The sequence below is a fragment of the Acartia tonsa genome, chromosome 4 (assembly GCF_053477335.1).
Source record: "Acartia tonsa isolate MP-2025a chromosome 4, ASM5347733v1, whole genome shotgun sequence".
Lineage (NCBI taxonomy): Eukaryota > Metazoa > Arthropoda > Copepoda > Calanoida > Acartiidae > Acartia > Acartia tonsa.
This window is the reverse complement of record NC_137263.1, coordinates 38,454,568-38,482,499: the sequence shown is the minus strand read 5'-3', so window position 1 is coordinate 38,482,499 and position 27,932 is coordinate 38,454,568. Positions and strand designations below refer to the sequence as shown.

The 27,932-nt window shown below is 32.1% G+C and overlaps 2 protein-coding genes across 3 annotated transcripts in view; one reads left to right on the top strand and one right to left on the bottom strand.

Annotated features, from left to right (window-relative positions):
• LOC145317087 (organic cation transporter protein-like) overlaps positions 1-21,970 on the top strand; it is a 22,714-nt gene extending 744 nt beyond the window's left edge. The window contains exons 2-14 of one of the 2 annotated variants that reach the window (XM_080157989.1): positions 5,174-5,723; positions 8,504-8,600; positions 8,916-9,033; positions 9,354-9,490; positions 12,106-12,163; positions 12,765-12,826; positions 13,952-14,025; positions 14,213-14,316; positions 14,875-14,977; positions 17,256-17,454; positions 17,744-17,860; positions 18,132-18,206; positions 20,073-21,970. In XM_080157989.1, coding sequence (XP_080014115.1) covers positions 5,175-5,723; positions 8,504-8,600; positions 8,916-9,033; positions 9,354-9,490; positions 12,106-12,163; positions 12,765-12,826; positions 13,952-14,025; positions 14,213-14,316; positions 14,875-14,977; positions 17,256-17,454; positions 17,744-17,860; positions 18,132-18,206; positions 20,073-20,209 — 1,830 coding nt within the window. In that variant the 5' untranslated portion in view covers position 5,174 and the 3' untranslated portion in view covers positions 20,210-21,970. Of the gene's footprint in view, positions 1-5,173; positions 5,724-8,503; positions 8,601-8,915; positions 9,034-9,353; positions 9,491-12,105; positions 12,226-12,764; positions 12,827-13,951; positions 14,026-14,212; positions 14,317-14,874; positions 14,978-17,255; positions 17,455-17,743; positions 17,861-18,131; positions 18,207-20,072 lie in introns of both variants that reach the window. The other variant, XM_080157988.1, reaches the window with a different exon arrangement.
• LOC145317089 (uncharacterized) lies at positions 21,894-27,932 on the bottom strand. The gene is made up of 3 exons (XM_080157990.1): positions 27,590-27,932; positions 26,714-27,116; positions 21,894-24,964 (listed from the first exon to the last, which is right to left on the bottom strand). The coding sequence occupies exons 1-3, from the start codon at positions 27,862-27,864 to the stop codon at positions 24,044-24,046; spliced, it is 1,599 nt and encodes a 532-aa protein (XP_080014116.1). The 5' UTR covers positions 27,865-27,932; the 3' UTR covers positions 21,894-24,043.

Sequence of the window (27,932 nt, the reverse complement as noted above, 5' to 3'; positions counted from 1 at the left end):
TGGTCAATTTTGAACAATTGGACAATTGATTTAGTTATAGAGATCATTCGATCTCATTACCAATAAATGCCAGTTTTCTTAGCCTAAACATGTAAAGAAGAATACTATTAGTGAATAATATAATTCGTAAGCTTAATTATATACATTAGATCTTTTCATGAAAATACTCTTTTTCGAATTTTAGTCTTCTGCTAACCTAAAAATTTACTTTAGGAGCCTAGAAATACATGTACAAAATTTCAGCTCTCTATCTCTACTGGCGACCTAGCGCCAGGCATGTAAAATATCAACAGATAACGGTAGCACGGCGGTTTTAACAATATCTCAGCAATGTGCAGGTTTTAAGCTCTTCTGCATATTTCAATTTAAACACATAAGGGCAAAGATATATTATCCCAAAAATCTTTTGTCAAAGTCTTCTCTACACCTAGCGCCAGTCAGTTTTCTAAAATCATGCATTTTATACCTGTGAAAATAGAAATCGCCAGCGCTAGGTGTAGAGTAGACTTTGACAAAAGATTTTTGGGATATTATATCTTTGGCCTTATGTGTTTAAATTGAAATATGCAGAACACCTAAATTCATCTTCCAAGCCATTCTCTAGGCATTTTAATTTTTTTTATGAAATAACGGTATTTCAAAACTGCCCTTTGAAAAGGCCTAAAAAATATCTTTTTTTGTCACTTTTTTCACTGCTTATAGTTACAACTTATTAAGATATTATGCCCATTAAAAAAAAATCGGCGCCTCCAGCACCAAAACCGGCAAAAACTGGCAGTTAAACTTCTGTGCCCCTACTTGCCCCCCTCTTCGGTAAACAGAAGTTATCTCAAGAAGTAAAAGAGATATCAACACAGAGAAAGAAAGCTTTACCATTACACATTTAATTTTGGGACTTTCCTTCTAGGCGCTTGTGGAGCAAAAGACCCACCAAAACACTAATAATATGAGTTCTGAGCTTTTTTTTAAAGATATCAACCTGATTTTTTTTTGAAATCTTTTGTTACCAAAATTGAACTCAGTAACATTTACAGATTTCATTTTGGGAATTTCCTTCTAGGGGCTTGTTTGGCAAAAGACCCCCAAAAATAAAATTGTGAGTTCTGGACTTATTTTTAAAGATATCAACCTAATTATTTTTGAGAAAACTTTTTTTACATAACCAAACTCAGCAACCTATACAGATTTCATTTTGGGACTTTCCTTCCAGGTGCTAGTGGAGCAAAAGACCCCCCAAAACACAAAAAATATGAGTTCTGAGCTTATTTTTAAAGATATCAACCTGATTTTTTTAAAGAAAATTTTTTAAATAAAACTGAACTCAGTAATGATTACACATTTCATTTTGGGACTTTTTTTTGAGGGGCTTATGGAGCAAATAACCCCCTAAAACACAAAAAATATGAGTTCTGAGCTGATATTTAAAGATATCAAACTGATTTTTTTAAAGAAAACTTTTTTAACATAACCAAACTCAGCAGGGGCGTCCAAGCTTTTTTTTTTTTGGGGGGGGGGTAAAATTTGCTTGGGGGGTGGGGATAATTCCCCCCCCTGAAACCTGTTGGCCAGGGCAAATTTTGTATACCTTCCCAAAATTTACCCCCAAATTTTTAAAATAAAACTGAACTCAGTAATGATTACACATTTCATTTTGGGACTTTCCTTTGAGGGGCTTGTGGAGCAAAAGACCCCCCAAAACACAAAAAGTATGAGTTCTGAGCTGATATTTAAAGATATCAATCTGATTTTTTTATAGGAAACTTTAAGTTAAGGAGTTCTGAGCTGATATTTAAAGATATCAAACTGATTTTTTTAAAGAAAACTTTTTTAACATAACCGAACTCAGCAGGGGCGTCCAAGCTTTTTTTTTTTGGGGGGGGGGGGGGGGGGTGCAGTACCCCCAAATTCGTTTGGGGGGGGGGTAAGCCCCACTTTACCCCCCCTCTTGGACGTCTATGAAACTCAGTAATGTTTACAGATTTCATTTTAGGACTTTCCTTCTAGGGGCTAGTTGGGCAAAAGACCCCCAAAACTAAAAATATGAGTTCTGAGCTTATTTTTAAAGATATCAACCTGATTTTTTTTTGAAATCTTTTGTTCCCATAATTGAACTCAGTAACATTTACAGATTTCATTTTGGGATTTTCCTTCTAGAGGCTTGTTTGGAAAAAAAATTTTGAATACCCCCCCAAAATAAAAAATCTCTAACAAAAAAAATATCAATATTTAATAAAATTTAAATTACCCCCCCAAAAAAAACTTTACCCTGGGGGCAAATTTTGTTTACCAACAGATTTCAGGGGGGGGTAAAAAAAAAGCTTGGACGCCCCTGCTGAATTTGGTTATGTTAAAAAAGTTTTCTTTAAAAAAATCAGTTTGATATCTTTAAATATCAGCTCAGAACTCATATTTTTTGTGTTTTGGGGGGTCTTTTGCTCCACAATCCCCTCAAAGAAAAGTCCCAAAATGAAATGTGTAATCATTACTGAGTTCAGTTTTATTTAAAAAATTTTCTTTAAAAAAATCAGGTTGATATCTTTAAAAATAAGCTCAGAACTCATATTTTTTGTGTTTTGGGGGGTCTTTTGCTCCACTAGCACCTGGAAGGAAAGTCCCAAAATGAAATCTGTATAGGTTGCTGAGTTTGGTTATGTGAAAAAAGTTTTCCCAAAAAAAATTAGGTTGATATCTTTAAAAATAAGTCCAGAACTCATATTTTTAGTTTTTGGGGGTCTTTTGCCAAACAAGACCCTAGAAGGAAATTCCCAAAATGAAATCTGTAAATGTTACTGAGTTCAATTATGGGATCAAAAGATTTCAAAAAAAAATCCGGTTGATATCTTTAAAAAATAAGCTCAGAATTAATATTATTAGTGTTTTGGTGGGTCTTTTGCTCCACAAGTCCCTAGAAGGAAAGTCCCAAAATTAAATGTGTAATAGTTACTTAGTTCAGTTTTTTTTAAAAAGCTTTCTTTCTGTGTGTTGAAATCTCTTTTACTTCTTGAGATAACTACTGTTTACCGAAGAGGGGGGCAAGTAGGGGCACAGAAGTTTAACTGCCAGTTTTTGCCGGTTTTGGTGCTGGAGGCGCCGATTTTTTTTAACTGGGCATAATATCTTAATAAGTTGTAACTATGAGCAGTGAAAAAAGTGACAAAAAAAGATATTTTTTAGGCCTTTTCAAAGGGCAGTTTTAAAATCCCGTTATTTCATAAAAAAAAATAAAATGCCTAGAGAATGGCTTGGAAGATGAATTTAGGTGTTCTGCATATTTCAATTTAAACACATAAGGCCAAAGATATAATATCCCAAAAATCTTTTGTCAAAGTCTACTCTACACCTAGCGCTGGCGATTTCTATTTTCACAGGTATAAAATGCATGATTTTAGAAAACTGACTGGCGCTAGGTGTAGAGTAGACTTTGACAAAAGATTTTTGGGATAATATATCTTTGCCCTTATGTGTTTAAATTGAAATATGCAGAAGAGCTTAAAACCTGCACATTGCTGAGATATTGTTAAAACCGCCGTGCTACCGTTATCTGTTGATATTTTACATGCCTGGCGCTAGGTCGCCAGTAGAGATAGAGAGCTGAAATTTTGTACATGTATTTCTAGGCTCCTAAAGTAACTTTTTAGGTTAGCAGAAGACTAAAATTCGAAAAAGTGTATTTTCATGAAAAGATCTAATATACATTTTAGCGTGTGCGTGTTTAGTCATACAATCTTTCTCGAACAAGGCCTATAGAGTAGCTTCTATTTAAAACAACAGAGTTAAAAACAACAATGCATTGAATCAGCAAAATTATTTCAAGTTAGAAGATTGAAAATATTAAACTTCTCTTATTACATAATATTGATATTTCCACACTAAAAACATAATTTATGTACTGATTGTAATTTCACCCAAATGGGATTACCCTAGACCTAAACTCATACTATTATCTATTATTTTAGGACATTTATTTCCAGCATCGTATTTTAGACAGCTTTTCGCGTATATTAAAATAAAAATTATAAGTTTAAAAGGCCTGGACTAACAAAACTGTCATTTACTTTATGATATTTTTTTTTAATATTCGTGGAAAATTGTCTGTAATAATTTTTCAATATTGCTGACAACCGGTGCTAATCCAATGGATAATAATCGTTTTCGAAGCCTTACTGTAATATTGATTCCTAGGTCGAAAGCCAAATCTTATTAGCGAAGCATCTCTATGATAAAGTCTTAAAATATAAGTATGCCTATATTATTAATCCTGTTTTTAAGCCGTTTTAGAATAAACGTGCACAAATTTTTTTATTAAAGATTATACAATTTAAAAGCATTGATCATTAGTTAGTCTGATTTTAAGAGCTTTGCTTTCATGTATTTTGTCATCCTTATTTTGAGTAAGTTCAATAACATTAATATAATTGCAGTCAGGTTATAAGAATTAATTTGTTTTCTTGTATTATTGGAAAGCTAACTAATATTAAGGACATTTTTTCCTTTTGTATGGTTGAAGGGTGTTAATTTGAAAATCAATTACAAATGTATACTAAATTTTACATGACCGCAAAAAGTATTTCTAGGGTATTAGAATACCGTTATTTCTATTTTATGTCAGCAATGACTGCTTTCATTTAAATAGCATATATGCATAATCCCAACAGTTTTAACAGGGTGGTTTATACAATTATATAAATACAGGCTTTATCTTTTTAAAAATATTATTATTGCTTAAGGTATTTATCAAATAATTGTTGTGTTCCAAATAAATTGTATGTACAGTTATGGAATAATTAGCGTTTAAGCGTTTAATCTCTTCGTCATATCTAGAATCTAGCAAATTTTTTACTTTTCAAATCAAAAAGAATATTTCTAAACAAGGCCATAAAAGCTTTTTTAGGGTTTTAAGTTGGGGAGGGGGTAGGGGTTGAATTAGAGGTTTCAGAAGTCTTAGGGGGTTGGGGTTAAACCAATTTATTTCCCAAAATTGGTTGGTTGAGGTATATACCCCTCCTTGGACGTCTCTGATGTGAAATCCCTCTTTTCTCAGTAATACCAAATATCCTTTATAATAATCCTAAAGTCAGGCGTCTGATGTAAATACAATTTCAAATATACAAGATATACAATAGGTAAAGAAACAAACCTCTTGGTTTTGCATTAATGCTATTATTGTTTCTAGCATGTCACTGGATGATAGCAAAATGATAGAGAACCTACGCAAATCTGACTCAGACCAACAAGAACAAGACGAAGCCAAATCATCCGACTATGTGATAGACAGCCCCCTCTTGGCCACCCCAGAACCAGATTTACTCTCAGAAACTGAATCCCTGACTCTCGGGGAGGATGAGGGGGGAGGGGGCGACGATGATGGCCAAACAACAGCCTGTGCTAAAAATACAATCATAAAACGAGTCATATTTGACGATATTCTAGTGGAATTAGGTGAATTTGGGCTTGAGCAGAAGATTAATTACGTTCTCTTCTCTCTACCCTATATTCTAACCTCTATGCAGTTGATGGGTTGGGTCTTTGTGGGCTTTACTCCAGATCACAGGTGTCGAGTGCCTGGAGACCCCCCTGACCCGCCCCATGAATATCTGGCAGCTTTCAATATTTCTACACTGAAGAGTTATGATGATACCAGCTGGAGAGTGGAGGGTTGTACCCGTATGAATTTGGACACAAATGTAACTGAATCTTGTGTAGATGGATATATTTATTTAGAGGTAAAGTTTATTACATAAACATAAAATACAGGATCTATTTTTACTCATTCCACTAAAGTGGTAAGGTGTGTAGATAAATAAAAATTTAGTCCAAATTTCTAAACAAAAATTTAAAGTGGACGTAATAAAATTTTAAGAATTTATTTTATAATTACATTCCAACTTTTTTTCTAATTGATCTAAGATCAAAAAAATTATTCTATCGTATTTTGACAAATTTGATGTCAACATTCTAATTATCTAAGAGATGGAAATGTTTGATATGTCTCTTCGATTGCTAAATTATACCTTTTACCTCACAGGAGCCCTAATGGTTGAATTATAGTAGATACGATGATTTCAACAGGCTCAAGAGTTATATCTTAAGATCAGACGTATGGAAATGGTGCATTATTTGCCAAATGTACCACTTTTCTGCACTTCCTCTCCGATTTTGTTACTACTCTATATTTTGGTCCGTTGGGTCATTCAAGGATGCTGGATGGCCAAAAAAAAGTTTCAGAGTCCCTGGATGTCTAGATATCTAGCTATCTATGAAGGTAGGTAACAAAAATGTAAAAAACACCCATTTTTTCACAATTTTAAAAATTATTTTTTTCATCAATCTTACATCCAATCTACACATTTTATACACCGAAATGATCGTTTATTCATGTAAAAAGCGCACATAATGCTATTTTGGCCAAAACTCTAATTTTACAGGGTGTCCAACAAAAAGTGTATTTTGGATATCTAGCGTAATACCCAAAATACCTGTCCGAAAAAAATCATTTTTTTTGGCTTAAATCCTGTGTTTTATCTGTGTGCATATGTGGTATATAACGGTTTGGACCACCCGGGACTATAAGGTTGTCAAATTTCACTTTGGGACACCCTGTAAATGTGATTTTTGCGTCTGTAGAGCTAAAACTTGGTCCAAATTGGCTATTTTTTTCAAATTACTCTAATATGTGTCTTAGTATGTTTGGCCATAGTGTTTTCTGACCAGATCAATATTTTCAGATTTTTTGGACACCCTGTATTTTCAAAAAAAGAGAAAATTTTTTTTGTTTTTTTAAAATTTTTTTTCTATTTTTAAGTTACTTAAAACTGTCATATAGATACAGATTTTGACTAATAACAATAATATTTGCCTAATTTACAAATTTTTACACTTTTGGGACACCCTGTGCATGTTTTTAAAAAATGATGGTTTTGCCCATTTTTGGGGGGAAGGAGTCGTTTTAGGGCCATAGACTATTTCTTCATTTTGTTAGAACTTTTCAAGACACATCATTAGTAGTTATGCAAAAACCGCAAAAACCGAACCGTTTTGCCGTTATTCACCGCCAAAGGCAGAATTTTTTTACGTTTTTGCCGTTCCGGAGGTTGTAATGGGCATTTGTGGTAAGAAAACGTTGATTTATCAAGATCCCTCTAAAATACTTTTATTTAGGTAATTTAATTTACTAAATTACATATAAAGTAAAATTTTTTGTGCAGCTAACCGTTTTTCGTCGAGATGGATTTCAATTGTTAAAGCAAGAAAATGAAGTGAATGTAACATAAATAATTGCTATAACATAAGTGATAAAAGAAACATAAATCATGTGCATTTGAAATTCCTTTTGACAAAAATCGGTTGGATATACAAAAAAATTTTCTTCATATGAAATTTAGTAAATTAAAATGCCTAAATAAAAGTATTTCACAGTTAAATCAACGTCTTCTTACCACAAATGTCCATTAGAACCTCGGGAACGGCAAAAAACGTAAAAAATTCTGCCTTTGGCGGAGAAAACCGCAAAACGGTTCGGTTTTTGCGGTTTTTGCATAAATAACTAATGATGTGTCTTAAAAAGTTCTACAAAAATAAAGAAATAGTCTATGGCCCTAAAACGACTCCTTCCCCCAAAAAATGGGCAAAAACCATCATTTTTCAAAAACATGCACAGGGTGTCCCAAAAGTGTAAAAATTTGTAAAATAGGCAAATATTAATGTTATTAGTCAAAATCTGTATCTATATGACAGTTTTAAGTAACTTAAAAAAAGAAAAAAAAATTTAAAAAAAACAAAAAAAAATTTTCTCTCTTTTTTGAAAATACAGGGTGTCCAAAAATATGAAATTATTGATCTGGTCAGAAAACACTATGGCCAAACATACTAAGACACATATTAGAGTAATTTGAAAAAAATAGCCAATTTGGACCAAGTTTTAGCTCTACAGACGCAAAAATCACATTTACAGGGTGTCCCAAAGTGAAATTTGACAACCTTATAGTCCCGGGTGGTCCAAACCGTTATATACCACATATGCACACAGATAAAACACAGGATTTAAGCCAAAAAAAATGATTTTTTTCGGACAGGTATTTTGGGTATTACGCTAGATATCCAAAATACACTTTTTGTTGGACACCCTGTAAAATTAGAGTTTTGGCCAAAATAGCATTATGTGCGCTTTTTACATGAATAAACGATCATTTCGGTGTATAAAATGTGTAGATTGGATGTAAGATTGATGAAAAAAATAATTTTTAAAATTGTGAAAAAATGGGTGTTTTTTACATTTTTGTTACCTACCTTCATAGATAGCTAGATATCTAGACATCCAGGGACTCTGAAACTTTTTTTTGGCCATCCAGCATCCTTGAATGACCCAACGGACCAAAATATAGAGTAGTAACAAAATCGGAGAGGTAGTGCAGAAAAGTGGTACATTTGGCAAATAATGCACCAAATACATTGTAACCATATATAGAAAAGTTCGCTTTTAAAAACTTATCATAAAAATGTTTAGAAAGGTGATTCAGTGAGCAGAGACTGGAGTCTTGTATGTGAGAGAGAGGGAATGAAAGCAACAGTAGGAGCTGCCCCCATGGCTGGGTATCTTGTAGGTAATCTTGATTCAAACTGTTGATAATAAAATATTATAACTTGGCAAGTTCACAACCTGCACCATAAACTTGGCTATTTAGGCTGCCAGAATTAAAATAGACGTAGGATATATATGGATATATTGACAGGGGAAAATTGTTGTCAATTAAGCTGAGATCATCACTTTATCAGAGTATATGAACATTTGATTACACCTCCAAGTAATAATATATCGCTCTTTACTAACTATTTATTGTTTAACATTTATTGCAAGTTTCAAATATTTCAAGTAAAGCATATAATATTCAAAGACATAACTTCCTTGTTTATTATAGGAGGATTACTGTTTGGTACTCTGACAGATAAATTTGGAAGGAAGCCGACATTCTTCTTTGCAAACTTGTTGATGGCTGGTGGCGGGGTTTTAGCTGCACTGTCTCCAGAATTTGTCAGGTAATGCCAGTTGACCGTCAATTGATAGATTCTCTACAAGTTTGCATTATTTAAAAAATATATAAGTGCTCTAAATAAAATGTTATGATTTAAACATTTATTGATATAAACAAAGTATTTGACAAAGTTTGGTATGCATCTTTGGTTTAAACTTCTGAGTTTGGGTTCACCATTCAATCTAATCTAAATCTAATTTATGACACTTTTCAGCTGCCATTTTTCTTGTTTACTATCTCAATGTGTGTTGACCAACAGACGAGAATATCTGAGTAGTTTTCATTCTAAAATAGTTAAATTTACGAAAACTTTTTAATTTTTAGTTTTGTAAGCGCACGTACCCTGACCGGCTTCTCTATAGCTGGTATTGAGGCATCATGTTTTGTTATGGGCATGGAGCTTGTAGGTCCAAGTAAACGCACCCTGGCTGGCATTCTCTGTTGGTTCTTTGAAACTACAGGTAAAGAGCATCTAAATTTCAAATATATGAAGGTCACTTTTAAACATAAAATAGGTTCATATCTTTATATAGATATATTATAGACATAACCTATAGAATAAGATACATAAGAGAGCCTCTTGCTTGAATTACTGCTTTTAATTGATTGTATTGCCAATGACTAACATTCCTCTAAATGAACAAAAAAAAATTCGCTTGGAGAAGCAAAAAAGGCAAACTTAAGTTTAATACCCAATTTATACCATCTGACAAAAAAAAAACTTTTTTACGCACTTTTTTTATAATTTTTCTTGAACAATTTTATTTCTTGTTGAAAGTAATGAGTAAGATACTAAGAAGTACAATCTAGAAAATTATAAATTTCTAATTTCTAAATTTGCAAAAACTTTTTGTCTTTGCATTAATAATGTCTTTTATAAAAGGACTGGGAACGAACTTTTTCGTTGAGTAAAATCAAACGTATTTATTTAATGTAATGTGTTACATCATTTTTAAAATACGAAATGTCCCCAAAAACTTACTCTTTAAATTTTACTCTTATAAAATAATGCCTAGTCGTACAAAGAATCCCTCATTCTTTTTATGATTGTTTCTCATTATTAGAATAATCTTAATGCAGAAGTTAAAATCTAGAGAACAATCCTAACATGTCTAGATTTATTATGATGTTATGCAATTTACTGGTTTTTTAGTTTTTGGTTATGTTTGGTATGATTGGGTTGATATTTTCAGTTTGCGTCTTTTATTCATAGCTTCCCTATGTTTGGGCTAATATCTGATTTATGTTTGTTTTATTTTGGGTCAGATATTGTATAACATGTGTTATTTAGAATTGGATACAATTACATAAAGTTAGAGTTTAGTAAAAATACATGAACAGCAAAAATAAATCTTCTCACTTGATTTATTTGCTCTCCATTTTTGCGTGAAATAAAAGAGAATTTTGTAAGCGTTTTGCACCTCAAATAAGTTGCTGGCAGTGGCAACAAAAAAACAAAATTTACATAGCAAGGAAGAAAAAGTAAAATTAAGAATTATCAATTATAATGTTTTCTCTCCTTACCCTTATAAATTTTACCCCAAAAGTAAAAAAATTGCCAGGGGGGTGGAGTAAAAGAATCTCTAAGAAAAAACCTTTTGCATAATTTATGTTTTAAATTAGTTTTTGACCAAATATGATTTCTAGAGAAACTACTACAAACTGGATAATATGGATTCTAAAATTTGTGATATAAACTAAGCATTTGACAAAAAGGCACAGGAGAAACACCCTTATTTTCTTTTCAAAAGTTGATAATTTTATCCAAATATTCAATAAACTTTAAGAAGCTATATTTAAGTGGTAACATTGTTCTATTTGAAGTTGCGTACATTTCCTTATTACTGTATCCCTGTAACCAAATATTCCTACAAAGAAAATCAATGGTTATGTTGTTGCCACACCACTCCTGTACTATAAACACCTGCAATAATAATGAAAGAACAGCGAACAACCATTTACTGCAAAATTACCCTTTATTCAAAATAATATCAAAACTTTTCTTTTATTTTATATTGCTTTTGGTTAAAGAATTATTTGTTTTAACATGTTATGTTTGTTTAAGCATATTTACCAAGTATATTCAAAGTAAAAATATAATTATTTTCATTTGCTATTATTTACTAAGTATATTTGCGATAACTTTTATTTAATGAAATCTTCCAATTTTTAACATGTACAAAACGGCCTGCTTATTTGCTTCAAGATCCATGTTAGATCTGTATAGGAAATAAATGTCTATAAACGAGCTCAAATTTTCCAAGGAATATTTGTTTAAAACTCATAGTGCTCCAATAATCCATAATAAACTCTCATTGCCCAGAACGATAAGACCCATTATTTTACTTTATTAAAAATAAATTCCTTTTTTTAATTTCATGTTGCTATTTACCTTATATTGATGTATTTAATTTCTAATAATAAAAAAGAAAATTTTAACTTATAATATAATAAATTTAAGAAAACTCTGTTTTAAAAGAATTCGATTGTGGCGACATTTTGTGTGTTCAAATATTAAACTAAAATTGTAATCATCATTATTAACCCTTTGGTGATGGTAATGTAAAGAAAAAAATATAATTTAAAAAATCTTTTTAAAATCATTTAAATTATTAAATATTTACTTTCTTTTAGATAGTAATGCCGGGTGAGGAAAATAGATTTATTGAGAAATAGATATGCATATAGAAAACTAGCCAATAGGGAGATAATTATATCGAGCCAACTCTAGTATCAAATATAAGTAAATTTATTGTACTTAAAACTAAATTGATAATAGAAATCATATCCTCTATTTTAAAAAGGATCCAAATACTTATAAAGCAGTGGCGTGCACAGCAATTCACCAGAAGGGGGGGGGGGGTGTAAAGCCATTCAGGATGAATTTCAATTAAAGGGGTATGTTGACACCCCTTACACTCGTTTTCTTCATGTTACTGTTTAAGAGTATTTATCAAATAAGCTAAATAACCTAAAATCATCCCTGGGTCAAAAAGCTTTTCTGAAAATTTTTTCAGTTCTTCTGTTTACAAGATCTTACTGGGCACAGATATTAAAAAACAATATTTAATTTTAGGTCTATTATGCTGTGTTACATTGGCGTATTTGATTCAAAATAATTGGCGAATTCTGCAGTTTGTTTACTCAGCTCCTGCCATAGTATTTCTGGCATACTGGTGGATAGCTCCTGAGTCAGGTACAAGTTTGTTTACTCAGCTCCTGCCATAGTATTCCTGGCATACTGGTGGATAGCTCCTGAGTCAGGTACAAGTTTGTTTACTCAGCTCCTCCCATTGTATACTGGTGGATAGCTCCTGAGTCAGGTACAAGTTTGTTTACTTTGCTCCTCCTATTGTATTCCTGGCATACTGGTGGATAGCTCCTGAGTCAGGTACAGGTTTGTTTACTCAGCTCCTCCCATTGTATTCCTGCATACTTGTGGATAGCTCCTGAGTCAGGTACTAGTTTGTTTACTCAGCTCCTCCCATTGTATTCCTGCATACTTGTGGATAGCTCCTGAGTCAGGTACAAGTTTGTTTACTCAGCTCCTCCCATTGTATTCCTGGCATACTGGTGGATAGCTCCTGAGTCAGGTACAAGTTTGTTTACTCAGCTCCTCCCATTGTATTCCTGTCATACTGGTGGATAGCTCCTGAGTCAGGTACAGGTTTGTTTACTCCGCTCCTCCCATTGTATTCCTGTCATACTGGTGGATAGCTCCTGAGTCAGGTACAGGTTTGTTTACTCAGCTCCTCCCATTGTATTCCTGGCATACTGGTGGATAGCTCCTGAGTCAGGTACAAGTTTGTTTACTCAGCTCCTCCCATTGTATTACTGGCATACTGGTGGTTAGCTCCTGAGTCAGGTACAAGTTTGTTTACTTAGCTCCTGCCATAGTATTTCTGGCATACTGGTGGATAGCTCCTGAGTCAGGTACAAGTTTGTTTACTCAGCTCCTCCCATTGTATTCCTGGCTTACTGGTAGATAGCTCTTGAGTCAGTTACTAGTTTGTTTACTTAGCTCCTCCCATTGTATTCCTGCATACTTGTGGATAGCTCCTGAGTCAGGTACAAGTTTGTTTACTCAGCTCCTCCCATTGTATACTGGTGGATAGCTCCTGAGTCAGGTACAAAGTTGATTAATCAGCACCTCCCATTGTATTCCTGGCATACTGGTGGATAGCTCCTGAGTCAGGTACAAGTTTGTTTACTCAGCTCCTCCCATTGTATTCCTGGCTTACTGGTGGATAGCTCCTGAGTCAGGTACTAGTTTGTTTACTCAGCTCCTCCCATTGTATTCCTGCATACTTGTGGATAGCTCCTGAGTCAGATACAAGTTTGTTTACTCAGCTCCTCCCATTGTATACTGGTGGATAGCTCCTGAGTCAGGTACAAAGTTGATTAATCAGCACCTCCCATTGTATTCCTGGCATACTGGTGGATAGCTCCTAAGTCAGGTACAAGTTTGTTTACACAGCTCCTCCCAATGTATTCCTGGCATACTGGTGGATAGCTCCTGAGTCAGGTACAAGTTTGTTTACACAGCTCCTCCCAATGTATTCCTGGCATACTGGTGGATAGTCAAGTTTCATTAAATTTCGTTTGGCTGTTCTTACTTTGACATTTAAGAGCTTTGCAGATTCGCTACTTCTTGATATTGTCATCCTTGTTTACCAACACATTACATTGCTACTAAAGTACAAAATGAATTATGAATCAGATTTTCCTGTTTAGTAATTTTTATTGTTTTGTAATATAATCGAATATTTATTTTTATTGGGTTTAGAAGAACTATACAGATAATTTTCTTTTATTTCCTTGTTCGATAAAATACTATCGGATTAAGTTTCAACAAAAAGTAGGAATATAAGCTAAATATCTAAATTAAACTATGAGTATGAATACCTATAAATTTATTTTAGTACGATGGTTAGTGGCAAGAGGTCGTAATGCTGAAGCAAGATTATTAATCAAACGAGCCTGCAAACGAAATAAGGTATATATCATGTTTTTCAGGGGTTGTCTTTAACCAAGGAAATTTTACCATAGAAAAAATAATACAGAAGATTATTTTTCTTATCATTTTTCTATACTGTTGTGAGGGGTAGAAAGTTTTTTTTGTTTGTCCATTAGGATCTCATTAACTTCATAGATTTATTTAAAACTCAAATGAAATATTTTAGGTTGAGATATCTGAGGACCTGATAAAAGGAATGGAGCAGACAATAAAGATGGAATCCTACGAACATGATACACAGAAAACATACACAGTTATAGATCTTTTCAGGTGAAGCACGGGGAGGGAGGGGACATGTGTCTGTTTATTTATTTCCCTAGTCCCCAAAGTTTTAAAATAACGTTGTCTTATTTGTTGGCTTGACAACTTTGGGGACTTCTGTTGAATTTTAAATTGTTGGTTATTAAGTTGGGTGTCTAAAGGTTTTTTACTATTAATTGTAATCTACATAAGGGGTAGTTTTGTGTATCATTATTGGGGATTTAAACCAATATATATTGGATATTGTCTTATCCCTTTAGATCCCTGGGTAAAGCAGCATAGTAACTCTATAATTATATGTTATAGGATTTATATATGTATTTATATTTAATGTGTAAAAATAAATAAAAGGTTGGTTTAAATTTTTTATGTACAATTTAGTATATAATCCTTGTTAAAAAATATTTGTAAACCTCTAGAAAAAAACACGCGTTCAAAATGTTTACTGTACAAAAGCAGACTCTGAATCTTCATGTCATCGAAAATATTTTAAAATACAATAAGATATGATTTTTTATTATTTTTTGAGTAGATCTCAATAAATCTCTCTATCCCTTTTCTATATAGATATCCATGGTTGAGATGGAAAACTCTAATTCTGTGGTTGTGTTGGGTGACATGCGCTAGCCTTTATTATGTTCTTCTATTAGATCAATCAGAGTTATCAGAGGTAATATATATAGTTAGATACAGATATGGAGTATTGTGTTTTCGGAATATAATATCAGTAATTGATCATTTATTAATAGATATATCAAATATAGATATTCAAAATGGCCTCAAAATACGTCAAACTAAAAAAAGAATTTCATATCATTGAAAGAAAACGAAGTAGCGGGATACGAAGTATTTTAGCAGCAGCTTTTCTCCGACTTCTAACCCTGCGGGGTCAATTTTCTAATCCAGTGGGGCAATGATTAATCATTAATATTTACCTTACCTAACCTAACCTAATCTAAAATAACCTTTCAAAATCTACTATAATAATACGACGAAACCAGAAATTCTAGCAGACAAACACCTTTATTTATTTTCATAATAAAATCTGTACACTTTCTAACCGATAATATAGTCGGATAGTACCTACACTTTTTTTCTATTTGCTGATTTAGAAAGTATGACTCTATGTTAACTCTATTCATTTAATCAACAAGCTTCACCTTTTTAAATTGATACACAAATGAAATGACTCAATTTTAATTCTATGGAATTAATAATGTTGCTTAATCTATAAATATAGATGTTCCCATGTAATATAAAGGGATTTATATATTATATAAAGCCTATAAAAAATGCCATGAAGGCCTACCATTGGTTAATTAATATGTATGCTGGCCTGAAATTGGTAATTTAGTCTGTGTATTGGCCTATCATTGGTAATTTGTATTGTATGACCTAATTTTCTTATAGCCATTTTAACAGCTTCGATTCATTCACATATCTAACTCAAACATTATCATAATATCATTATTTGACAAGTACATAAGTTTCGTCTTTACTTCTTAATAAGTTATAATAGTGTACATATTATGTAAGTATACATACAATACAAAGTTGTAGTGCCTAGGGCCTTTTCCCCAAATGTATGTTCAATAAAGCTCGTAATAAGGATTTCAATGTGAAAAAAAGAAAAGAAAAAAAATCTTAACTGGTAAATTGAAATTCTTAAATATTGATTGATTATTAAGAGGAGCAGATGGTAATTTTATTTATTTAAGATTTATAGTGGCAGCTATTGATCGCAAAATTGCTCAGAATAATGATGAAAACATCCAAAGAAGCGAAGCAAATCATATTGCCGTACATGCAAGTGAACATCATTAATAATTGAGCAATAATAATGCTTTAATATTTAGGAAACTGAACATAATATAGAAGTCGGAACAAAAAGTATTAAAATCTGTCACACAATTGTTTTAAAAATTTACATATGAATCATTATTCCAAAAATTATTTAATATTTACAACAAACAAATAACTTTCTAGAAATAATACGACATATTAATAAGTTTATCTATTATACTGTTTAAGGGAACATCATCATGCAAAATTTAAAACGAATATGATAGTTTTATCATTGAAACTAAATTTATCCAGCCGGTACGTCAATACTTGTAGAAAAGCTTTGTTGTGACTGAAAAAATATGATTAAGCTTACATCATAGGAGTAATTATTGTAAAAACAACCAATATACATTATCATCAGGGATATGGGGGACAGGACAATCTAACATAAAAATCTCCATTTAAAAATTGGTAAGGAATTTTAATTTCTCGTATTCATTCGAATCCGGTGAATAGGAATTGGTTCTCATCAATACGAAAAAAACTATGTCTAGCACTGTATTATAACCAGTTTTTTACGAATATAAAAATGTACAATCATATAGGATAAAACCAATTTTTTTAGCCCGTGCCTTCGGCATCTCGGGGCTTAAAAAACTGGTTTTAATCTTAAAATTGTACATTTTATATCCGCGGAAAGCCGTTTATAATACGATGCGAGAAATAACTATTAATTAATTGTCAGTGACTTCTCCCTCCCTGAATATCCTAGAATGAGAACAATTTATATTGTGAACCACAATTGAGGTCACACTTCATATGAAAACAATTACTCTTTTTTTACAGAATTTTGTTAGGAAAAATGTTTTTTTTTACACCAAAATTTTATATTTTTATAAATCCTAGGATTCTATCATCACGAATGAAGTCATAAACCTATACTAAAAACTGTTAAAATCTAACCACTTAGTTGGGCTAACCTCAAAACACGTTTTTACTGGGTATTTTTGGAAAAGGGCGAATTTATTGCTGTTTTAGTAATTTATAGAAGTATATTAAATCTTGATTAATTTAAAGATCGACCCTAAATATATAAAAGATTCGTTATTAAGAAAAAACACATTAATACAAAATAATTTTATTGAATGTAAATTTTTATTAAGGACAAATACACTGGTTTCTTTCTAACCTCTCTGGTACAGCTTCCTGGCTATGTGTATGTCATCTGTACTCTGGAGCGCCCAGCTTTCGGCAGGAAGAACTCCATGTCCATGTTTCTGATCATGGCGGGGGTAGCGCTCTTCACTCACCCTCTTATACCTCATCAATATTCTAAAACAAAGTTTGCCATTTCTCTAATAGGTAATTACTTTTTTTTCGAATTTAACTCTATCAAAAATTGTTGATCTTTTTTAATCAGCTTTCTAGATTTTTTTTTTTGGGGGGGGGGGTGGTAGGGCTAGGTTAGGTAAAGTTTAGGAGTGCCCAGCTAAGCCAGCAATCCATAGGAACAGGGTTGAAGAATGTTAACAAGAGCGATACCTTTCCTTTCACTCTACACAGCTCAGTCTATTCGTAATCGGATCTTAAGGGACATAAAAACACTTACTCATACCTCCGTCTTTCTTAATATATGAGATGATTTTTTCAGGTAGATTTGCCGCGAACTGCTCGTACACCATCCTGAACCTGTTTTCTGCTGAACAATTTCCCACAGTGGTGAGGGGGGTGGGCATGGGCATGTGTGTTGTTGTCAGCAGAATAGGAAAGGAGCTCATCATACATTTCAAAATTTTAGTTTTTTTATATTTTTTAATTTATAGTTTAGGGGATCGAGAAACGTAACTAAAACATGCATAGAAACCTGTAGCATGCCGAAGGGGTATGTAAAGGGGTGTACATATAGAAAAATTAAAAAGGGTGTAATATCCAATTAGACAGAAAGCGTAGGATGAGGTTTTTTTTATAGAACACACCTTTTCTTTAAATCTAAACCTTTGTCTTTCAAAATGATTGAGATGTATGATACAAACCAGGAACAATGTTGGCTCCCTATCTGCTCCTTCTTGGCCAGTATTCTCCATGTCTTTTTGGTATTTCTGCTCTACTCTCAGGTATACTTATATTATAGTAAGTGGGTGGTTCACTTTTAAAGCTTCTCTCAGGTCCAGTAGGTTTATAATTATTTAAGAGTAGTATAGCTCAACCATCCCAAGTGAAAATGCAACGCTCCATTTTTTTGACATCTTCTTTTTAAACTAAAATTAAATTTGGATTGTCGACTTCCTTCACCCCCCCCCCCCCCTTCTCTCCGCCGCAATTCCTGAGGTGCCCCTAGAGAACACCATTTATAATTTCATGTATGTATCCACAATGACCAAGCTGGACCGATCGTTAATTACTTTCAAGAAAGTTTTGTTAAGGTTTTGTTTATGTCCTCCCTCTCGTCCTATTAAATAAAAATTAAATCCTGTCTCAACCTCCGAACTGATAAACAAACATTATACACAAACCAAACAGTAAAATGACGCAACTCTATTAATTTCTCCTTACTGAATAAAAGCGGATGTAAAACATTAATATATATAATTGCACAACTCCTCGCTAACTTACTTTATCCATTAGATATAAAAAAAATTTTAAAGGCGAAGCTTTTATATAATTAGGGTCCGTCCGTCCGGAACAGATAGCCTTTTTCGTTAATTTAGACATATTTGGATTGTCCTACCGAATAATACCGATTGAGAATAAAATTTTCTCATCTGCTATTTAAAATAGTCGTCCGAAATTTGTGCCGAGTTCCCTAACAAAAGGCTTAATGTTTTATTCTTGAATATTTTTTTCATCCGATTTTAAAATCGTCTACGATTTTATCATTTTTGAATATAACAACTTTTTGTAAATAGCAGTGATATTTTTTTGTTTCTGCACTTATGTACATGATCGTCCTTGGTTTAGTATGTGTGTTTGTAATAGTGTTAGTTAACATTGTTTATTTAAGTAGTATAGTCATCAGTAATAGTTGGGATAATCCATGAGCAAAAATATATTATCTACTAGCTTATACTAAGATTTCCTGCAAATCACAACTTAACCAATCATATAATTTCAGAGATCATTTGCTTCAAACAAACTAAACTTACTATAATATCCCCATAAGTAACAGGAAGTTCGTATGTCTCTGTGGCTGCCTGTAGCAAAGGATCTCGGTAACCGCTGAACTAATAAGGTTCACCTTTAGATAGAATAAAACAATCCTTGTTTTGCCTTTTCTGTTATTTGGCAAAGATTGATTAAAAATATTATTTTTTTGTGTATAAGTATACCTATCTCTTATAGGGAATAAATTAAGTTCCGGTTTATTGATTATTTATACCATTATTACACATACTTAGGCACACAAATACATATGTATACATACATAAAATACATAGAATTGAGTATATCAAATATTAAGTATGTTCACCTTTAACAGTGTAGCCTATAAACGTTTGCTATACATACATGGATAGAGAAAATTAAAGGATGTATGTTATTCTCATACAAAAATAATAGGATCACTGTTTCTGTCTGTAGCAAAGAATCTCGCCTACCATTGAACCATATGTTCTTTCCTTTACAGTAAAGCTTTAGGGAAGGTATAGAGTATCTATCGCAACCCTACCACCCTTTGAAAAATTCCCCCAACTACGAAATATTCGAATCATATTATTATTTAAAAGTGGAGGATCTACTTAGAATCATTTTTTGTTTGGTTCACCCTCCTTACTCCTATATTCACTAAAACAGAATTTTTTGTCAATAAAATTGGGAAGAAGTCAATTTAATACCAAGTAAAGAGGATATTGATACAACAAATCTTTTGCTATTTACAACCGCCCCCTCCTCCCCCCCCTTTCTATATATTCAAGGTGTTTGTTCTATGCTAACTTGGCAATTTTTTTAGGATAGAACCAATTCTAATGATTATCTTTACCCAGGTTTGACCGCTCTGCTGCTACCTGAGACTTTGGGCGAGGCTATGCCAGAAACACTTCTAGATGGTGAAAACCTGCCACTTAGTCTTCCATGCAATTATAATCAAAATTCACCAAGAAGATCTGTTTCAACTCAATAATCAAGGGCATAATGCATAATAAATCATAAATATGTATATTGGTTATAACACTTAACAAAGAAGTTAATATTATATGTATACAACTATATATATTAAAAACAAAATAATTTACTCCATCCATATGTATTCTGTATAAAAGTTTAATTAATTATCTTTTATTCAAATTTGTTTATTGCAAAACAAATAGTGGACCAAATCATAAAAGAGTTGATAGTCTAGACTAGAAGTTAGGGTTTACTTATCCTTTCATAGATAAAAGGAATTTATAAACCCTAACTTCTAGACTAACCTAAAAATTTTTATAGGATTTGGCCAAATATTTGTAACTGTTTATAGAGTAGCTTCACCATAAATACCTAAAAAAAAAGGTTTTTTATTTAGCTTAATTTTTTGTATGCTCATTGCTCAGTAAAAATAGTTTTTCTTTGTTTTTCAAAATTGGATTTTTATTACTGCTCAATGCTAATATTAATTGTTAATTTTGATGATTTTACTATTATCGTTCTATGAGTTCCCTATTACTTAGACAGTGATTTTAATATTAATTTTCAAATTTAGTTAAATTATGTACCATTATAGTTTTTTATACTGTGAAAGCAAAGTTCCTTATTTGTGAATTGAGAGCCAATTTACGTCCAAATTTATAAATATAAAAGTTAATAAATATAATCAAAATTAAACTGAAATACCTATTACCTAATAATAAAAAAAAAGTTTTATTAGATCATAAAGTAGTAATATTTACACATAAAAATTCAAAATTGATCTCATTCTTTTTTGGCTGACGTTCTTGTAAATTATAGCACATCTATTCTATCTATAGTCAAGGTCTGTTAAGGCCTAGCTCCCACCAAGTCACTACGATAATTTACTATATCTTTTATTGTTTCTTTAAGATTTAAACCCAGTTTCTCTAAATTAACCATTTAGCTCTTATTTGAAAATGAATTTTAAAAGAAGATGTTATCAAATGCTTTGCTCATATCAGGAAAGATCAATTTTTTTTTAATTAAAGTAAATTAACAACTTAAGCTCAAATTTTTCAGAAGAAGCGATTTAGTCTATTTCAAAAAAAATTCTTTATTATAGCCTAAACAAAAGTCAACCTTTTCCCACTCGCAGCTTAGGATCTTTTTTCAATGTTTCTAAACTTATGTTTTTATTGACAATATTACATTTTAGTAGTGGCTGTCGCGCCCTAATTTTAGTTGTTTATTACAGAAAATTTTTTTTTTACAACTATTAATCTTATTATTACTGTACATTATATGCATTTTTTATATTTCTTCCATTTTTAATATTTAATCTCTATTATAATTCAAGAAGTTTTACAATATATAATCAATGCAAAAATATTAAAGAAGTTTCTTTTCAAAATATGTTGATATATTTATGAAGGAAAAAGATAATCTTAAACTTTATAAACGTTCATTTGAGAATGATATGTTTAATTTGAAGAAAAAAAATATATTCTTAAATATATGAATGGATGTAATTCTAATTAAAGACAATCACTTATATGTTTGACCGGTGCAAAATAGTTTTTCTTCAGATAAGATGTATCTTCCTATATACAAGGATACCAAGCTTAATTTTACTAATACATGGCTGATATATATTTCTTGCCAGTTTCATTGAGTACGCTTTCCAAAAACATATGTATAGATAATCATTTTGTCATGAATGTTCTGTGATAATAATATATATTTCAATCATAAAATTCATGTTATCTTAACAATCAAATAAAGAATATTAAACAAAGGCTTTTTTCTCTATAGTTTTAAACATACAATATATAGATAAATAAGTATATTGTTTTAGATAAATATATTTTGATATAAACTATAATATGTATAGACATCAAAAATACAATATTAATTTAAATAAGATTATTACAAAACGTTATATTTCTTTTCATTACGTATTTGTTTGTTTAACAGGGATTCCAGGGATAGGCAGTTGTTTTTCATTGTCCAAACCCTGTAGAAAAAGAATAAATATTTTTAAATAGAATGTTTATCTTAAATTCTTGAAGAGTAATAAATTTCTCTTGAGAAATAAATTGTAGGATCTTAGAGATAAGATAAATGAAAAAGATTACAACTTAAAATTTCAATTATAAACTTTATATTTTTGATAATAAATTGTGAACAAAACAATAATTCTATTTCAATTGCTGCATCCTGTTTTATAAATTGAAACTTTTTTTTAAAAAAATTAAATGTTTTTTCTAGTGTGGCTTCGAAACCAACAAATATCCACTGGATTAAGACCGGTTCTCAGTCATGCTGAAAAATCGTGTATAGAATAGGTCCCCCCGAGGCTAAAAAACAGTTTTTTTTAAAGAAATTTTTATTGTGATATAGGCAACTTGAAATGTGTCTTATTTGGTATAAAAATCGAGAATTTTTATATTAAGTTATGAAGAGTGATAACTGTTCTAGGGAAATAAATGTATTTTAAATGTAATGAAAGAAAATTTTCTTAAAAAGTACATTATTTTGCTTCGACAAAGAATTGATTATATAAACCTATAAACCTCTATCTAAACAGTTTTTTAACCCAACAAAAAGGCTTTTGTGTCGGCCTAATAGCGCGATTGTGGAGTTTTTGTTAAATATTGAACAAAATTTCATAATATTTGATAATAGGCGTCTAGAACTGAAATAAAAATGCTTTGAATTGATCCTTTCCATTAAAAAAAAAAAACATTGAAGAAACATATGAAATGACATTTGAAGTTATAGAAATTACAATTTCTAATATGTCAGTGAATGACATTTCCAACTAGAAATATATTTTGCTTCAAACTCAAAAATTATATGTAATAAGTAAAATTATTATTATTTAATCAATTTAAACTGGTGAAAAAGTTACTGAATAAAAAAAAGCATGCATTTGGGGATTAAGGGTTGTATAGCAACATAATATGTTATCTTTGTGTGTCTAAAATAATAATCCAATAATCCTCTTATATATAACTAGAGGCTACCTCCCTTGAGGCCTCTAGGGCACTAGAGTAGGGTGGGGATAAGTTGACCTTCCATTCTCAATTCTAGTTTTAAAAAGAAAAGTAGGGATGACTTCTCTTCGAAGGGTGGTGGATACCTATCCAAAAATAGTAATGAAACTTTCCTGGACCAATAAGAAGCTTAACTGGTTTAGCTGCTAGAGAGATCCTTCGCTACAGACAAAAAACGCTCATTACTTTATAAAATAGAACTAGCGGCTTCGCCCCTAGCCTCTAGGGGCTTTGCCCCAAGAGGTTTGATCAAACCAATTTTTCGTATTTTAGATTTAAAGAATTTTTTTTTAAATTTGGGGGGGGGAGAAATTTTTTTTTTTTTGGGGGGGGGGGGTTATCGACCCCACTATTTTAATTTTAGTTTTAAAAAGAAACATTTTTATTTTTTTTTGGGTCCCACCCCCCAAGAAAATAGTTGTAAACCTTCCCGATCAGTTTAGCAGTTAGCGAGATCCTTCGCTACAAAAAAAAAACTACTTTGTATTATACATTATCATATCATTAATTTAGATTGTATTTTTTCTATGACCATTTAAATATAAACGTTGCTTATCCCTTATTTATATTAATCCCTTATTTATAAAGTTGATTGCTTAAAACTTATATTCTCCTCACCTCTGTTCTTAATTTCTTTCTTACTATTCTTCTTTTTGTGTTAGGTTAAGTTAAGTATGTTCTTTATGGCGACGCAGGTCATAGGTACCCCTGGCCACATTTGAGTAAAATTCAAGAAGTAAAAGGGAGAAGAAGGGTATCCAACTATCAAATATTGGAATCTACCTAAGAATTTCAAACTTATATTTGTACTTTTAGCAACACGTCAGCGACATCCTTTCAAGTTTGATTGGAACCAATGTCGACTTTCTGCTTGTAGCTCGTCTTGGTAATTTGAAAGAGGGCCTGGTATCATCGGGATAGTTGACATAATGTGCTCTCAAATCCTCCCCTCTCCAGCTCCACTTGTTTGGACTCAACGACATTGTGGACAGAGAGGCCAGAGAGTCCATCTCCAGCGACAGGTCGGTGTCCAGGTCAGGGTCAATGGAGACGGATTTTTTTGGGGATAATGTTGACAAGGAGTTTGGCTGCTCTGTTATTACAACAGATGAGTCTATGCTGTCCTCAATGACAAAAATAGGATGTGGATATTTTTCCGCTTCTCCATCTTTCTGTAGGTCATCTTCCCAACTATCAAATTCACCCTTCATGGATCCTGTCGTGTTATTTACAGTTTGATTTGTTATTGTGTCATTTTCTTGATCACCATTAGATTCAATTTCTTGATTTTTCTCTAGGTTGAATTGTTTAGTCTGTCTAGATTCATTAATGTCTTTTTGGTTTTCTTGTAATTTTTCTTCATCTATTTCTGTTTCAGAAGACTTATGATCACCAGTGTTATCTGTAGTAGCATCTGTGGTTTCATCCGCTTCATCAGCTTCAGGTGTTATTGTTTCTTCATTTGAATTTCCATCAGCCGAAGTCTCATTATTTATGTCTTCGTCTGGGTTATCAATCTGCTTGTCTACCTCAATGTCATTTGGTATTTCTGTCTCTGTTATACCTTCTTTATCATCCTTCTTGTCATGGTTGGTTGCAGTGTCATTATTATTATTCTGTGTTTGTTGAATAGCTGACTTACGAAGGATAAACTTGATTTCATTCCAAAGTTGAACAAATGACAATGTTGTTGAAAGGCTGACTCTGTCTGCATTTTCATCTTGTCCACATTCCTAAATATTTATGATTTTTAGTAAATTTAAAAGTGTCTGTGTGTTCTCCTTTTCTAAAATAGCCTAACTGAAATAAGAACGGAATGAAAAAAGGTTTAATTTCCTTTAAATTCAAAAATAAATGCTTTGATTTGTTTTTCTAGGCGTTTTATATTTTTTAAGAAACACAAATATATAAGTAAGAAATACATTCAAACGTGTTTAGTTTTGTAGTAATTCTAAATCTTCAAGTCTATTAGTGGCTTGGAGTGTGTCCAATAAAATCTAGTAAACATCTAGACCGATACATTAAAATTTTGAAAAAATCTTAGTGTTGGTTAGGATTTTTAGGTAAGAAAACCGCCTTGTGAAAAGACCCTGAAGAAATAAATTTAAATTTATTCTTTTTGAAAATGGAGATGTTTAACCAATATGGGTATTATCTCCTTGAGACTATGAACGAAGCCAAAAGTATAAAATATAACTCATATCAATCTTATTATTTATATTTGTGTCTGGTCTTTGTTTATTCGGCTATTTCCCTAAAAGCCTTATCGAGCACAGTAAACCCTCCTGTTTATTTTAAAATAAATCTAAAATAAGGTTAATATATATTGGGTACTTGGTAGCCCCGAATGTTTGACTAAGGAAAAAAATCTGCCAACCCCTCATTTTCAATTTATGTTAAAAATAAGGAGGGGGATTTCAGTGCTCGATAAGCTCTTTGAAGGAAATCGCCCTTTATGCATATTACTGCAACTAAACAATACACCAATAAATTATCTTTGGATGCCAGTTTCCCACTCATGTCATTCAGTTTTACATTTCTGTGCTTTTCATTAAAGCCTATATAATACACAAGCGGTTACACCCCTTGCATATAGGGTTTAAATATGGCTGAAAAATAGCCTAAAACAATCAAAAGACTGCAATATAAAAATAAAATATCCATAATCGATCCCGAACATATTTTATGCTCAAAACGCGCATTATTACCTCATCTTGGGACTATTTGACTTGGGAGAGTTTTCTTACCTTCCCTTCAAGATATAAATAACATGAAATAGTGCTAATATGGGTTTGGGTTTGTTTGAGGGGTGTAAATATGGTAGAATTTGCCTAAAATTACACTCTACACATATTGTACATGAGTATTGGATATAGAATCAATATGTACACAAATATTGGGAAGCACAAAGAAGTATATGTAAATGCAAATACGTGAGAAGCCAAAACACAGAATCTCAACACATTGTTCATTAAGAATCTTAAACTATTATTTATCAGCTACCAAATAGAAATGTCGAAGATAAGACTTAGAAAAGGTCGTTTATTGGCATTTCCTTGTGTACCTTTTAAAATTGTAACTACTCATAACCCTACCATTCATAAAAAAAAATCTTAGCTATAGGCTTCAACTCAATATCTACCTAAGATATAGCTGCTAAAGATGAAAATTAGGACCTCATAAAATTGGTTTTATAGTCCAATAATCGGTTCTCTTAATATGTTGCCTTAAGTTAATGAGCAATTAGCTTAATGATTCTTTTACTTCAATTAAGACCTTTTAGTTCCTTACAGATAACTAGTACTGCGACCCGAAAGGTTTTTAACTTTCAAATGGATAAAAGCCAACTCCCTCCCCCCTTATGAAACTTAACTACAAACAAACCTTGTAACTCACCATAACAAACATGATACTTCATTTAGCTTCAGACAAAAAATCTTAATACTTTTTTCCCCTGTGATTTATTTGTTAAAACAAGTTACCTTATTTTTCTCCAAATTATCATAAGTTTCTTTTCTATCAATTGTTGCAATACTACCATCATCGTTGTAAGGTCTGTAGGGGCTTAAACTGTACAGGGATGACGACCTTTCCATGCTGTTCTTGTGTGCTATTGACACTGGCTTTCGGTCCAATACAAATGTTTTGGTTCCTGCAGGATTGGAATAATCATTTGACAAGGATGATCTTATTGGATCCAGGACAGGGTATGATTTATGCTTGTGTATCCCAATAATATCATTCTGATGATTGTCATTTGGTGAAGAGGAAAAAGACCTTGCACTTCTTGACCAGCGGTTGTCTATCCTCGGAGAAATATTGTTGAAGTCTGGAGATTTTATCCGCAAGAGATCTGCTGTTTTCGACTGGGATTTGGTCAAAAACCTAAATCAATACACAATAATTATCCAAAAATAGAAAAGTTAAATTTGATTTAAAAATCATTGACTTTTGCTAATACAAAGCATATCTGAAGAACTGTTTTTTTAGGAATTTATACGTTTATCTATCTATTATACAAAGTAAATAAAAATGTTTGTCCGTCTGTCTGTACGTCATCTCTCCGGACCAATTGAACTCTGTTTTTTTTTAAAGGGAATATATCTTCTGGTCATGTAATTGTTTAAGCTAGTTTCCTGAGTTAAAACACCAACACACCTGAAAAAATGTCCTACCCCGTATCTAAAAAAGGGAAATAAACCCTGAACCCCAATGTGGCGATGCCCCAAATTTCTCTTCTTCTCAAAACAACGTTACAGACACTGACAGACTGAAGAATAAGAACTTATGAAGCACTGTAGAATATGCTTGATTTTGATAATTGCTAAGACAATTTTAGGTTATCCAAACATATTTACCTTCCGTTCAACCCTTTATAGTTGGCTGAAAAGCTGGAGTGAGAAGACAACAGTGGAGACAAACTATTCCGTGAATATCTGAGCGCCAGGGACCTAGCACTGTGATCAGGCTTCAACAGGTGCCTGTCATGGATGTGCCCGTTAGCCCTGACCTCTGTGATGGTCGGCAGCTTGAGGCTGTGAGAACTGGAGAGACTGTGTGCACTTGACAGGCTGCCGCCGTGCCGTCGCTGTATCTTGTTGTAGGCTGGGGACAAGCTTTTCTGTTGCGTCATTACATCCAGATTAATTTTGATGTATTTAAAAAGAATTAGATTTACATTTTGAAATGTTATAAAATTCT

Coding starts and splice junctions, on each gene's coding strand:
- LOC145317089 (XM_080157990.1), bottom strand. CDS start 27,864: ATGACGCAACAGAAAAGCTTGTCCCCAGCCTACAACAAGATACAGCGA. Junction 27,117..27,589: donor TATAAAGGGTTGAACGGAAG/GTAAATATGTTT, acceptor GTATTGATTTAG/GTTTTTGACCAAATCCCAGT. Junction 24,965..26,713: donor ATAATTTGGAGAAAAATAAG/GTAACTTGTTTT, acceptor ATAAATATTTAG/GAATGTGGACAAGATGAAAA.